Source organism: Danio rerio, chromosome 10 (assembly GCF_049306965.1).
Source record: "Danio rerio strain Tuebingen ecotype United States chromosome 10, GRCz12tu, whole genome shotgun sequence".
Classification (NCBI taxonomy): Eukaryota; Metazoa; Chordata; class Actinopteri; order Cypriniformes; family Danionidae; genus Danio; species Danio rerio.
In genome coordinates this window covers 9,895,943-9,908,778 of record NC_133185.1, presented here as the reverse complement: position 1 = coordinate 9,908,778, position 12,836 = coordinate 9,895,943, and the positions used below count along the sequence as shown (strand labels likewise).

Sequence of the window (12,836 nt, the reverse complement as noted above, 5' to 3'; positions counted from 1 at the left end):
CAGCTGCAACCCATCTCTGGGAAACACCCATACAGTCTTGCATTCACACATATACACTACGTCCAATTTAGTTTACTCAATTCACCTATACCGGAGCACCTGGAGGAAACCCACGTGAACTCAGGGAGAATAGGCAAACTCCACACAGAAATGCCAACTGACCCAGCTGGGGCTCGAACCAGTGAACTTGTTGTGAGGCGATCGTGCTACCCTCTGTGCCACTGTGACGCCCCAGTACTAGTGTTATTAGAAACAATAAATACTGAGTAAAATACTGTTTTGCAAATACCTGTTAGAAAATAGTACAATTAATAACAATAAATAATAAAATATATGTTTTAGTATTCATCATAAATTATTAGTAAGAAAAATAAATAAATATATAGATAAAAAAATAATAATAAAGCATATCATATCATTATTAAGAATCATATTATAAATGAAAACAGTCGCCAGTAGCAGAAACATGTAGTCATGTACAAATATCAATGCATTTATGTGTATCCAATAACCATATATCTATTCCACTATTTTCTCTCTAAAATCACCAGATTCAACAAATGACCGACAGTTTTACAGCAGACATCGACAAACAGCTGGCAACTAAAACCAAGGAGTTACTTGGATGACAACAAGGCCTTCAAACTTTCACAACACCTCCGGAAACCCAACTATGTCCCACTATCAGGTCAAACTGGAACAAAACAAAACAGCTAATGAACTTACTGACGGAGGCACTGAAGGTGGTGTTTTGGAGGGTGTTTTTCCTCATGCATAAACAAATGTTGGCGTGGCACGTCAGTGGTTTATGGTGCTCCTTGTGTTCTCATCTGCAAACAAACAAACGGAGGGCAAATGACGTTTTAATGTGATTTGAGGCACTCCTCCTAATCAAAGCGATGCCACAAACATGGTGTTTATGTCAAAAACACAGTACTGAATGTAAATGCTGTGGTGAAAGTCACACAGGGTGAACAACGAGTGCGCACATGATGTCAACATTTGTTTCACATTTACATTTACAGCCCAAAAATAGTCATTTATTTTTTGCTGTGTGATCTGATCTGCTAATGTAAACTGAAAAAATGCATTGGTTATTGTTCTGTTTGTGTGTTTCATGTTTCTTACGTTTACACATCCATTGTTTTTTGTTTACTAGTATTGAAACATAATGCCTATGGTGATTCTAGCACGGCACTGTAAAATGACACTGTTATTATAAATTTGAAATCTCAAAGCTGATTAATTCCAGTTGGTTGATAAATATTATATCATATATGCAGCACGGCGCCTTAACATTTCTGCTGTCTGTTAAGTTGCTAATATTAAAAAGAAAATAGGCAGTTCCTTATATCAAGTTTACATTTTATTGTTGAGAAAGTGAAACAACGTAGCCAAGGTGATGTGAATGAAGTTATAAAGTACACTGTTCCCTTTGAAGATTTACCCGTGTCCTCGGTATGTTTTCCATATCAAACTGAGAAGAAGAGACTGCAGCCTTGATCAAACTTGCGAAGTCTGAACTTACAAGAAGAGGATGCGAGACTGAACTGTGTGTGGGCTACTTAATATTAAGGAAAAGCCCCAATCAGATAGGCGAACGTTTGCAGCCCCGCCTCCGTTTTCAGATGTCTCCGTCTTTCCCCATCCACACTGAGACGGAGCAGCGCTCGAGAACTCCGGCGTAGTGTGGACGGATGGCGTAACCGTAGCAAAACTTATGCGTTTTCAAACTAAAACGCACTAGTGTAAACGGGGCCTAAGACAGTGGGCCTCCCTTTTGACACCATTTATCCATTGGCGCCCCCCTCCTCCCAAACACGCACGCACACACGTGCACACACACACACACACATATACACACATATATATATTACAGAGTAAAAACAAGTATTTTAATATAACGTTTTTTTAAAACTAGGATGATGGTTCAATATGAATAGAACAGATCCAAGAACTGTCCATCCCAGTCAAAACAGTCAAAGTTTAGCGGGTCTCATGCTGTCATTAGCCAAAATATCTTGACAAACCACACATAAAGGTCGTGGTTCATCAGCTGGTCCTGTCCACGTAAATCCTAAACTCAAATACTGATCATCATATCGTCGTCTTTTGGGTTTAAGCCCTGAACTTGAAGGCTTTGAATCGGGGGGGTCTCAGAAACCGATCCATTGTATTAGCAGGCATATACCTGTATTGGCGGGCTTGCCAAACAGAAGCGAATTCACAGCTATGGCCTTCTGGGTAAAAAAGGTTTTCTTATTTTTTACGTATTATTTTTTTTAGCTTTGTTTAATTAAAACATTTAAATATAACAAAAAATACATATAATAATTAAACTTAATAATAATATTTTTATTATATAATATTTTTTCCCGCGCCTCCCCTGACATGCCCACGCCTCACACTTTGAAGACCCCTGGTACAAACTATTAAGTTACCTTAATTGATATCTGTTGAGACAACATGGAGGAATTGTGTGGAACCCAGCATTTTTTAAAGTGAATGCTCTTTTCAGAAAATTTTCAAGCGTTCACACTTAAACCTGGTTTATACTTCTGCATCAAGTGTTCGGTGTGACCCACGGCAGATGCGTTGCGTGTTGCCGTGCATTTATACTTCTGCACGCTGTTTGTGTTCCTTCTGCATTAACACTTCCAAAACGCTTGCGGGCAGTGAGGTGTTTATGTTCCTCTGTGTCAAGTTTCTTCGCTGGTGTTTTTTTTTTTCGGAATGCTTCCTTAATGTACAAGTAGCTCAAACTCAATAATTTTGAGGCATGAACCAACAAATGTGCAACAACTTTTTTAACCATAAGGTAATCACAAAACATAACTTTTCATCTGGAGCTCCTTCACGGGACTCGTCACTTGTAAACACTCACTCCAAATGGACTTGCCCGGCTCTCGGTCCTGCCCACACTCGTCTGCGCTACCAACCCGACCAATAACAGAACTTGTGCTACACGTTGTTGCAACATAAAGTTATATTTTTTGAGAGGTGTGCATCGGCCACAGCGAGGGTTATGCGTCCACGCGTAGTTCTTCAAGACGAATATTTTGAGATCAGAAAACTCTGCTTATTTATAGTCAATTAGGAATCATCTGATTGGATAATCGATCATGAGCTGATGCTGAAACAGCTGAGAACAATGATTAGCATGTGATTCTCTTGAAATTTGTGTATAAATAAACTTCACTTAGGTTACACGGTTGCAGCCGGAAGTTAACGAGAATTATTTATATTATTTATTAAATTTCCCATTTATTGTATATTATTTACGTCTAACCCCACCCCAACCCTAAACCCAACGGTCACAGTAACATAAAAACAGTAGTTATACCGTATATTATTTGTAAAATACCCAATAAATTGTATTTTTTTAATGCCTACCCACACCCCAACCGTCACAGTAATGTAAAAATATGAATTATTGTTACACAGTAAATAGAAATGCTGATATATTGATGTGCATATTGCACTTCTGGCCAGCCACATATCCCATCTAGAGTTTACCCCCATGTGACTCTATTATGCTTGACTTGTTTACTGTTGGTTACTATCAATATTACAATCAGCCACTCTACAACTTGATGAAATCACGCCTATTTCACATTTGGAACTTTTTTCCTTTTTTTTCTGCAAACTTAAAATCAAACAGTTGCAAACTTCTTTATATAACATTGCACATCCTCTACTTATAGAAACAAAAGTGCATGATGCCACTTGATTCACAAAATCACATTCTTTGGACTTACATCAAAATGATAATTGTTTAATTTCCCAAACCTTGCACTTTAAAGGGGACCTATTGTGCAAAAATCACTTTTATAGTGGGTTTAGGCACAGTTGTGGGCAAGAGTCTGTGTAAATAACTAGCCTCTAATGGTAAAAAAAAAATTATTAATAATAAATAATAATTATTTATAATCAGGCTTCATAAAAATAGTCTGCAGAAACACATTGATTGACATTATCCTATTCTATATGTCATCAGAGAGGGAAAGCGCCGTCCATTAGTGACAATCTCTCCTACATTAGCATAGACAGCCCTGAGTGAGAAGCAGCCGTCCACCATTAGAGTTTTCACACAATACCTGCTGAAGGTACAAGGTTTGTCCCAAATCGCATACATTATGCACTATTCTACACCATTTTGTAACATAAATAGTGTAAGTAGTGCATTCACACTGAAAACTCTAAAAAAAATAATAAGTGCACTTTAATTACCCGGATGATACACTCATTCAACCGGTAAAAAGAAGTGTGCAATGATGGACACTTCATGCACTTAACGGCCGCTGCTTTGCTTAGCTTACCATACTGTATGGCCAGCCTGATCTCACAAGAAAACGTAAGTATTTTACGTTTTGGCAGTTTATTAGCTAATTCGTACGAGTTCAGTCGTAAGAAAATGTACGATTTTAAAAGGAAGCGTGACACCTAACCCCACCCCTAAACCCAACCGTCATTGGGGGATACGCAAATCGTACTAAAATGTACGAATTAGATCGTACGAATTTGTACGAATTAGCCACTAAATGAAAGAGTTACGAATTGCCGTGAGATTGTGTTGGTATGGCAGGTATTATTTGGTAGTTTGTTCATTTATTTCACTAATTTGGCAAACGTCATCGGGGAAACATTTTGAATTTTCGCTTGGTTAAAAAAAACGATTAGTGTTCAATTTGGGACGACACTACGTGAAGTTTCATAAACTAATTTCAAAAGGAGCACGTGATATGATTGTGCACCGCTGGCCACTCATCAGTAATAATCCAATCAGAATGATCCTAGCTTAATATAAATGGATCACTTTCTCCTTATTGCACTATCTTCATTTTGGAAGAATCCCCCCTTCCACCCCATCTCCTCCTTTTTCTCCCCTTCTAAAGGGGGAGCGATCGAGACCTACCTGATCTCGGTTCTCCTGATATGCTTCTAGACCGGGCGGGAGCCCTGGGCTCAAATATCTCCGAGCTCAGGGTTCTCTCCCGGGACAGCATGCTAAACCTGCTTTAAGTGCCAAGCATATCTAAGTGGGAACTCTTGAAATACATATACTATGCTGTTGAGTGTGTAAGTGCATAGTGTGCCATTTGGGACGCAGCTACAGTCAGCGACTAAGAGACATGTTTTAGGATGCACAAATGAACACTTTAGTCTCCATAGACTGCCTTCTTAGACAATTCTTTTGACATTTTCAGTTTTTAGAACTGAGGCTACAGTTTACAGAGGCTCAACAAATCTGTACAACAGAAAAATGCCTTGTCTGGTTAGTCTTGATATCTAATCTGATTTTTGGGCGGTGGTGCCAGAATCTGGCTTTAACATCAAGAAATCATGGAATCACCCTGCCATGTATTAACAGTTTGGTGGTATAATAGTTTGATGGATATGTTCTTAGCAAAAACATGGGTTGTTTGTATCACTACTAACTGGGAATAAAAAATAAAAAAAACTACTTAAAGTATCACTGATGATCATATTTATCCCTTTATGACCACAAAATATCCTGTGTGGCTACTTCCAACAGTATAACTTACTACAACATGACAATAAGTTCACTAAATTTAAACCCAGTCCTCAGATCTGAATCCAATAGATCATCTTTTGGAAGTGCTGGAAAAAGAGAGTCACGTCATGGATGTGCAGGCAACAAAATCTGACTTTGCTAATGTTTCCAGAAACTTGTTGAATCAATGTCATGAAGAGGAAACGGGGTTTAATTTCACACTATTATTTTGGGCCTGCATCTGTGTGCGGCTTATGCCCTCCTGACCACTTTAAGTTTTACAAACACAACAGTCTGTCTTGGTGTAATACCCAACAAATTCACACTATTCCTTGCATGTGAGTTCCCAGTTCCCGAAAAGCATCGTCTCTAATGGATGAAAACACTGGGTCACTAAATAAACAAAAGTTTAGAGGAGCTAGTTCGCAGACAGAGGAAATGGGCAGGTTTCCCCCGGTCCATATGTCAGCAATTTGGGGGCATTGTATACCTTGGCCTGAGAGAGGCTCATGATCGATGGAGGGGTGAAAATCCCGAGTCGCTGGCTCCGCGCGCTGCCCTGAAAATTGCTTTCAGCTGATAGCTTCATTTCACTTGACATTTATCAAGTGGATTACTGTGTGTTTCTCTGTTTACCACTACTATGATGGAGAGGATTGCGATAGCAGCGGGGAGACCAAATGTTTTTCCTTCTGTGTCGCTGGAAATATATACATGTAAATTGGCTCTGTAAACTCTTGAATTGACGGTAAACTTGCATAGGGGAAACGTATGCGCTGCGAGATCGTCACCTCTTGACCTCTCTCAAAATGGGGTCAGGATATGCGCAAAATCAAAACAATGCATCTGCTATTAGCCGCGGCCTCCGATGTGGAAATAGGTGGAAAGCTTGCGCGATTCCCACCTAGTTTGCATGCAAATGATTTAGGGCCGCACTGCATTATTCATCCTCTCAGACTTGTGACAATGCTAGAACACTGATATGCTGGTTAGGTGGGAATATGAGCACTTTACAGACAACGGGGTCTCCAGCGAAGGAGCAGAGCGGCGCTATTATACTTTTCCTGTCCGCGTGCGCTGATTACGGTCCATGCACGCATCCGTACGCGGAGATAGTTACCGGGGGCCTCGAGAGCGCGTTTAATCACTTCAGTGGCACCGAATTGGCTCCCGCACGCTCGACGCGTCCTCGCCTGAAGTGCGCGAGCCACCCCGACCGCCTCATCAAGAATCCAATCAGTTTAAGCGCGAGATGCACTTCGCTGGAGATGAAAAGAGATTTTCCTTCGGGATGTCGGTGCCATAAGGGCATGATCACTGCATATGCAAAGTGGAAGGGAAATTAGCGCGGATTCTCTTCCTTCTGATAGTCATGCATATATCAGGGGAGCGTATAAGGAGCGAGCCTTTTCTGGCGTATGCATTATTCATTCTTGATCTCGGGTCAATCTGGGCGCTTTTTAAAGAATTACACAACTTAATATGTGGCTTGGTTGCGAGCTGAAATGCAGCCGTGATGATATCCTGCGTGAATGCGCGGTTAGATGGAACCGCTGCACGCTCATGTCACTTCACACTTGGATTAGACCTGCAGTTCACCGCTGTTATCCGATAGCAGCCTAACAAAGTTTTCCACCGTGATCATTTGTTATGCTGCCTGCGAGGAAGCACAGCACTGAAATCCCTCTTACCTCATCATGTATGCATATTTTCTTCTTCAATTAAGCTTGGATTTTTCCTCATAATTTAGCTTTTAATAATAATAATTCATTCATTCATCTATTTTCTTTTCAGCAGTCCCTTTATTAATCAGGTGGAATGAACCGCCCTAATAATAATTAATAATAATTTATTATTATTATTATTAATAATAATAATAATATTAATAATAATAATAATAATAATTATTATTATTATTATTATTATTATTATTATTATTATTATAACCTTTATTTTACCAGGAGAGACACATTTAGATTAAAAATCTCTTTTACAAGAGCGTCCTGGCCAAGATTAGGCATTATACATGGGTCTAACAGACAACAAGCAAAACACAATTAACAATTAACAGTTGACAAACTATTCAAAACATCTCCAAACCTGTGTTTCAATTTCTAAATCTTTTATAGCCTTTTAAAAAGCATTAGTGAATTTAATTCTTTGAACTGCAACTGTGTTTGCAGATTATTCCATGCAAGGTGCTGCATACTTATAAGCGCTTTTTCCCATCTTAGTCTGCACTTTAGGGACAGACAGTAAAAATATCCTGTGACCGAAGACCATTTAAAGAACAGGCTTTTTACAAATGTAATTCTGTAGTGATGATGGGAGTAAACCCAGATTTGTAGACAAGGATATGCCAATGCTTGAGCCTACAAATGGACAAAGCAGACCAACCTACCCTAGTATACAGCACACAACGATGAGTAAGAGATTAAAAACTAGTTATAAATCTTAGTGCACCATGGTAAACAGTATCAATATCCAATGTATGACTTCGAGACGAAGCATGCATATAGATTACATCGCCGTAGTTATATCGACATAAATGTTGCATCAACCAGCTTCTTTTTACCATCAAAAGAAAGGCAGTTTTTAATTCTAAAATAGAAGCCTAAAATTACTTGTAATTAAACAAAATAATTTCAGATTTTTTGTTGTTTTGTAAAATAAATAACATTTAAAATGAAATGTAGTTTAAAGGGTCCCACTTTATATTAAGTGACCTTAACTACTATGTACTTGCATCAAAAAAAAAAAAAAAAAATACAATGTACTTACTGTTCATAATATATTGCAGAACACTTCTGATGCTTTTGAGGTGGGATACCGGTAAGGTCAGAAACTTGGTGGTATAGAGGTATAGGTTTAAGGTGTAAGGGATGACCAACAGTGTAATTAAGTGTAATAAATATGTAATTACTGAAATTAGTTACAAATATAATTACATTCATGTATTTATTTACTTATCATGAGTACAATGTTGAAACATGTATTTACACAATAAGTACAATGTAACAAATGATTCATTTCAGTTTAAGTACATATTAGTACATTTAAAGTAACAGTGAAATCACTTTTTCCACAGATATGGAAGCCAATCAAAACAAAGTTTTAAAACAAAATGCATCACATCTGAGTTTGAACTAAACATATTTGTTTAGTACACTCAGATACGCATCATGAAATGTGGCCATAGAACATATTTGTTTTATACAGACATTTATACACTGCCAGAATACCACTTAAATATCCTTCAGGAATTAACAGGATGTCTGTTGTAGATGCATGTATCTTGCTACAACATATGCAAATAGTCTCAAATACACTCATTTTATTGGCTGTTGTGCTTGTTGGTACGCTGACTCCATCCAGCTCTGTGTGTTACAAATTTCATACATTTCATTTAAGGAAATTTGGTCCCAATTGAACAAGCAGAACTCATAATGAACACTTTATTAAGTACACTTGTCCAACTGCTCGTTAGTGCAAATTTCTTATCAGCCAATCACGCAGCTGCAACTCAAACCGTGCATCAGAATGGGAAAAAAAAGGTGATTTACGTAACTTTAAACATGGCATGGTTGTTGGTGCAAGTCTGTATATTTCAGAATCTGCTGATCTACTATGATTTTCATGCACAACTATCTCTAGGCCGGGTTTACAGAAAATGGTCCAAAAAAGAGAAAATATCCAGTGAGCGGCAGTTCTGTGAAGGCCTTGTTGAAACTGGAGGACAGAAGAAAATGGCCAGACTGGCTCAAGCTGATTGAACGGCAATAGTAAGTCAATTAACCACTCATTACAACCAAGGTATGCAGAAGAGCATCTCTGAATGAACAACACGCCAAAACTTGAGGTAGATGGGCTACAGCAGCAGAAGACCACACCGGGTACCACTCCTCTCAGCTAAGAAGAGGAAACTGAGGCTATAATTCACCCAGGCTCAACAAAATAAGACAATAACAGATTGGAAAAACATTGCATGGTCGGATGAGTCTCAATTTCTGTTGCGAAATTCGGATGGTAGGTTCAAAATTTGCCATCAACAACATAAGAGCATGCATCTATCCAGCCTTGTTTTAGCTGTTCCCATTTGTACCAATTGAACATCGTGTCAACGCCACACCCTACCTGAGTATTTCTGCTGACCATGTCCATCCTTTTATGACCACAGTGTACTCATCTTCTGATGGATACTTCCAGCAGGATCACACACCATGTCATTGCATAGCTTTCACAGTCACCAGGCTCAATCCAATAGAACACCTTTGGGATGCGGTGGAACAGGAGATTGGCATCATGGATGTGCAGCCAACAAATCTGCAGCAACTTTGTGATGCTAATATGTCAATACTGACCAAAAATATCGGAAGAATATTTTGAGTACCTTCCTACTGTTCATAGCAAACCGACTTGGCCCAAATGTGGCCTCATTATGGCACTGCTGGTGTGTTGCCGGCACTGGCATGCCTAAGGTCAGCCGAGTGTGGGCCATGCATGGCAAACTACATTTGGGCTAGATGTGGATGGGAGGTATGTGGCCAGATCAGTGTAGCGATTGTTTACATTGTTTAGGTAACATTAAGCTGGGTTATGGCTCAGTTTTTGGGGTTTCTGGTTAGGGTATAAACTTATAGCTGAGAATTTGTACCAATAATAAACCTGTTTTGGCCCAGTTCAGGACCAGTTAAGGGTGATAAATTGCATGAGGCCCTAGTCTTTAATCCAGTTATGGGCCACTTCAGGACAGTCATTCTTTGCAGTACTTGGGCCGAGGGAAAACTTATTGTGTGGCCCGGAGCTGGGCCAGAAAGCATTTGCTATGTGGATTGTTGAATTTATGCCACAAAGCATTAAGGCAGTTCTGAAAGCAAAAGGGTGTGCAACCCCGTACTAGTAAGGTGTACCTAATAAAGTGGGTTTTGAGCGTAAGTCATACAGCTTCATGCTGACTTTAAAGCCCGGTTCACACAGTGCAGTTTTTAATAATCCTTTACAATTGTAACTCCTTAATCTTTACAAACGTGATCCTAATGTCACACTGTAAGATCTCCTTTGTAATAATGTCAGACTGAATGCAAATCAAAAAGCATCAAGCACAGACAAATGCAAGGCTCATGTGTAGTTTGACGTCATCAATCCATGACACGTTCAGTAACAAGTGTCCCAAAATGATAAATCAAATAAAACATTAAAAAAAAAAATCTGTATTTTGAATTTTCCTCATAGCAAGCATTGATAAAAAATAAGAAAAGAAAAAATCCTGAGATTGTTTGAAGATTTTGTACTGATTTCATCGTTGTTGGTTTACGCTCATCATCAGAAAAGTCTGACTGAAAGTGTCTGAAATATTAAAGAGCCCATATTATACATGAAATATGGTCATATCTTGGTTGGAAGGGTCTCCAACAACAATCTAATATGCATGCAAGGTCAAAAAACACTTTCATGGTCTTATAATCTGCATTTATTTTTACCTAATTATTTCAGCGACTACCGTATGAATCGTCCAGTGATTCATTTGTTCCCAAACCCCTCCTTAGCGCGAAGCTAATCTGCTGGTTGGACCGATGACAGTTTGTTGCGATTGGTCGACTGCCTTCAGTCGAGTGAAATGCCCAACAGCTAATCAGCAATATAAAAGTAATCACAGTTCATACACGCTCGATAGTGTAGGCGTGGATTTTAGCTGCCAGTGGGTCAATGTAAATACAGTCGATGGACTTGAAAATACAGACGATTAACTATTTTATTGAGCAAAAACTCCAAAAACTGTCGAGGAGATTTCCTAGCTTGTCTCACTCTGCTCTTTTCACAGACACACACACAAACACACATATTGCTCTCGTCCTTGCGCGCGCGCACACACACACACACAAACACACACACATACCTCCGGACGACAGTTCACGCACACACACGCACGCACACTCGTCCACGGAGCTCCGTAAACAAAGCAGCACGCGTCACGTTTTTAACGTGACTTTCCACGCGATATGAGAATATAGCCAGTTAACCTGATACAGTACACGCGGTTACTAGTAACAAATCACAACTTAATACATCTGCAAGCTAGAGTCAACGAGGCAACAACTTTAATCGCACGTACTTACACTTGAGAAATGGAGGAAGGAACCCATCCTGACGTCCATCAGTAAGTTACTCTTTACTGATCCTTCCTTTAACAAATGCCGATGAAGTATTCTTTGTAGCATGTAGTTTCCAGTAGTTTCCAACTGCTTGGTTATAATGCTGAGGTTTCATCTTTGGGTAGAGACTCGATATAATATCCATCTGCAGTGTGACTTCAATCGACCGGCATGTTTGTGTGTTTGTTTGTGGGTGTGTGTGTGTGTCTGGGTTTCTGTGTCAGAGGGCGGGGCCTCAGGTTTCAAATCTCCCGGGTTTGTGCGTGCATGTGAATAACTTGGTTTCGTTAGTACGTCATGGCAAAACACCTGACTCGGTATCAAGGCGACTCGTTTGAAGCACTATGAGTCGACTCTTTTATAGATGAATCAACCGTTTTAAACATTGTACACTAATAGATTTAAGCCTTAGCTGGATACTTCAATTAGAGCAGTGTTACACACTACATGGAGGGGAATTTTCAAAAAACCATAATATGGGCTCTTTAATTTCCTTTGGCTTATTCCATTATTTATCAGGGGTCACCACAGCGCAATGAACTGCCAACTATTCGGCATATGTTTTATGCAGTGGATGCCCTTCCAGCCACAACCCAGTACTGGGAAAGTTTGATCGAAATGACCGTCAATTTGCTGTCTGTGAAACCAACTATCAAAGACCACAGATTTTAGTCTAGGATTGTAGGGATCTTTTAAGAGTTTTAATATTTGTCTCTGTGTGTTTTCATACCTGCCTTATTTAGTTTTGTTGAATCGCACTAGAGCTCGTTTTCCCTCTTGATGCGGTTCATTTGGGCAGGTTTGAATGTAGCAATCACACTGGAGTGTGCACCATAAGCAGACCAAAAAAGCTTTCAAAAGAACACTGAAGAGGTTAGTTTGTGGTGAGAACATGATCCGAACTAAAAAAAAGACCCAACGGCAAAAAGTACCGCGCCTTTTTGGATTAATCCAGCTGCTGTGGTCTGATCCGCTGTCCCATCTTATGGGGTGTGGAAGAAAAATTTTGTTGACAGCGCTTTACCAACCATTTAACAAAAGGGAGAGAGAGAGAAACATGACCTGATGGATCGCTGTTAATATTTCCAGAAGATGACCACGCCGCAGTTTAGCTAAATTAATTCACGCCTCCTCCTTAAGTGACCTGCACTGTGCCTTCGCTGTTTGCA

General features: G+C 39.5%; 1 protein-coding gene across 2 annotated transcripts in view; it reads left to right on the top strand.

The window, feature by feature from the left end:
* mrrf (mitochondrial ribosome recycling factor) overlaps positions 1-1,351 on the top strand; it is a 43,412-nt gene extending 42,061 nt beyond the window's left edge. The window contains exon 8 of one of the 2 annotated variants that reach the window (XM_073913747.1): positions 552-1,351. In XM_073913747.1, coding sequence (XP_073769848.1) covers positions 552-629 — 78 coding nt within the window. In that variant the 3' untranslated portion in view covers positions 630-1,351. 2 annotated transcript variants of the gene reach the window in all.
* The last annotated feature ends 11,485 nt before the right edge of the window (positions 1,352-12,836 follow it).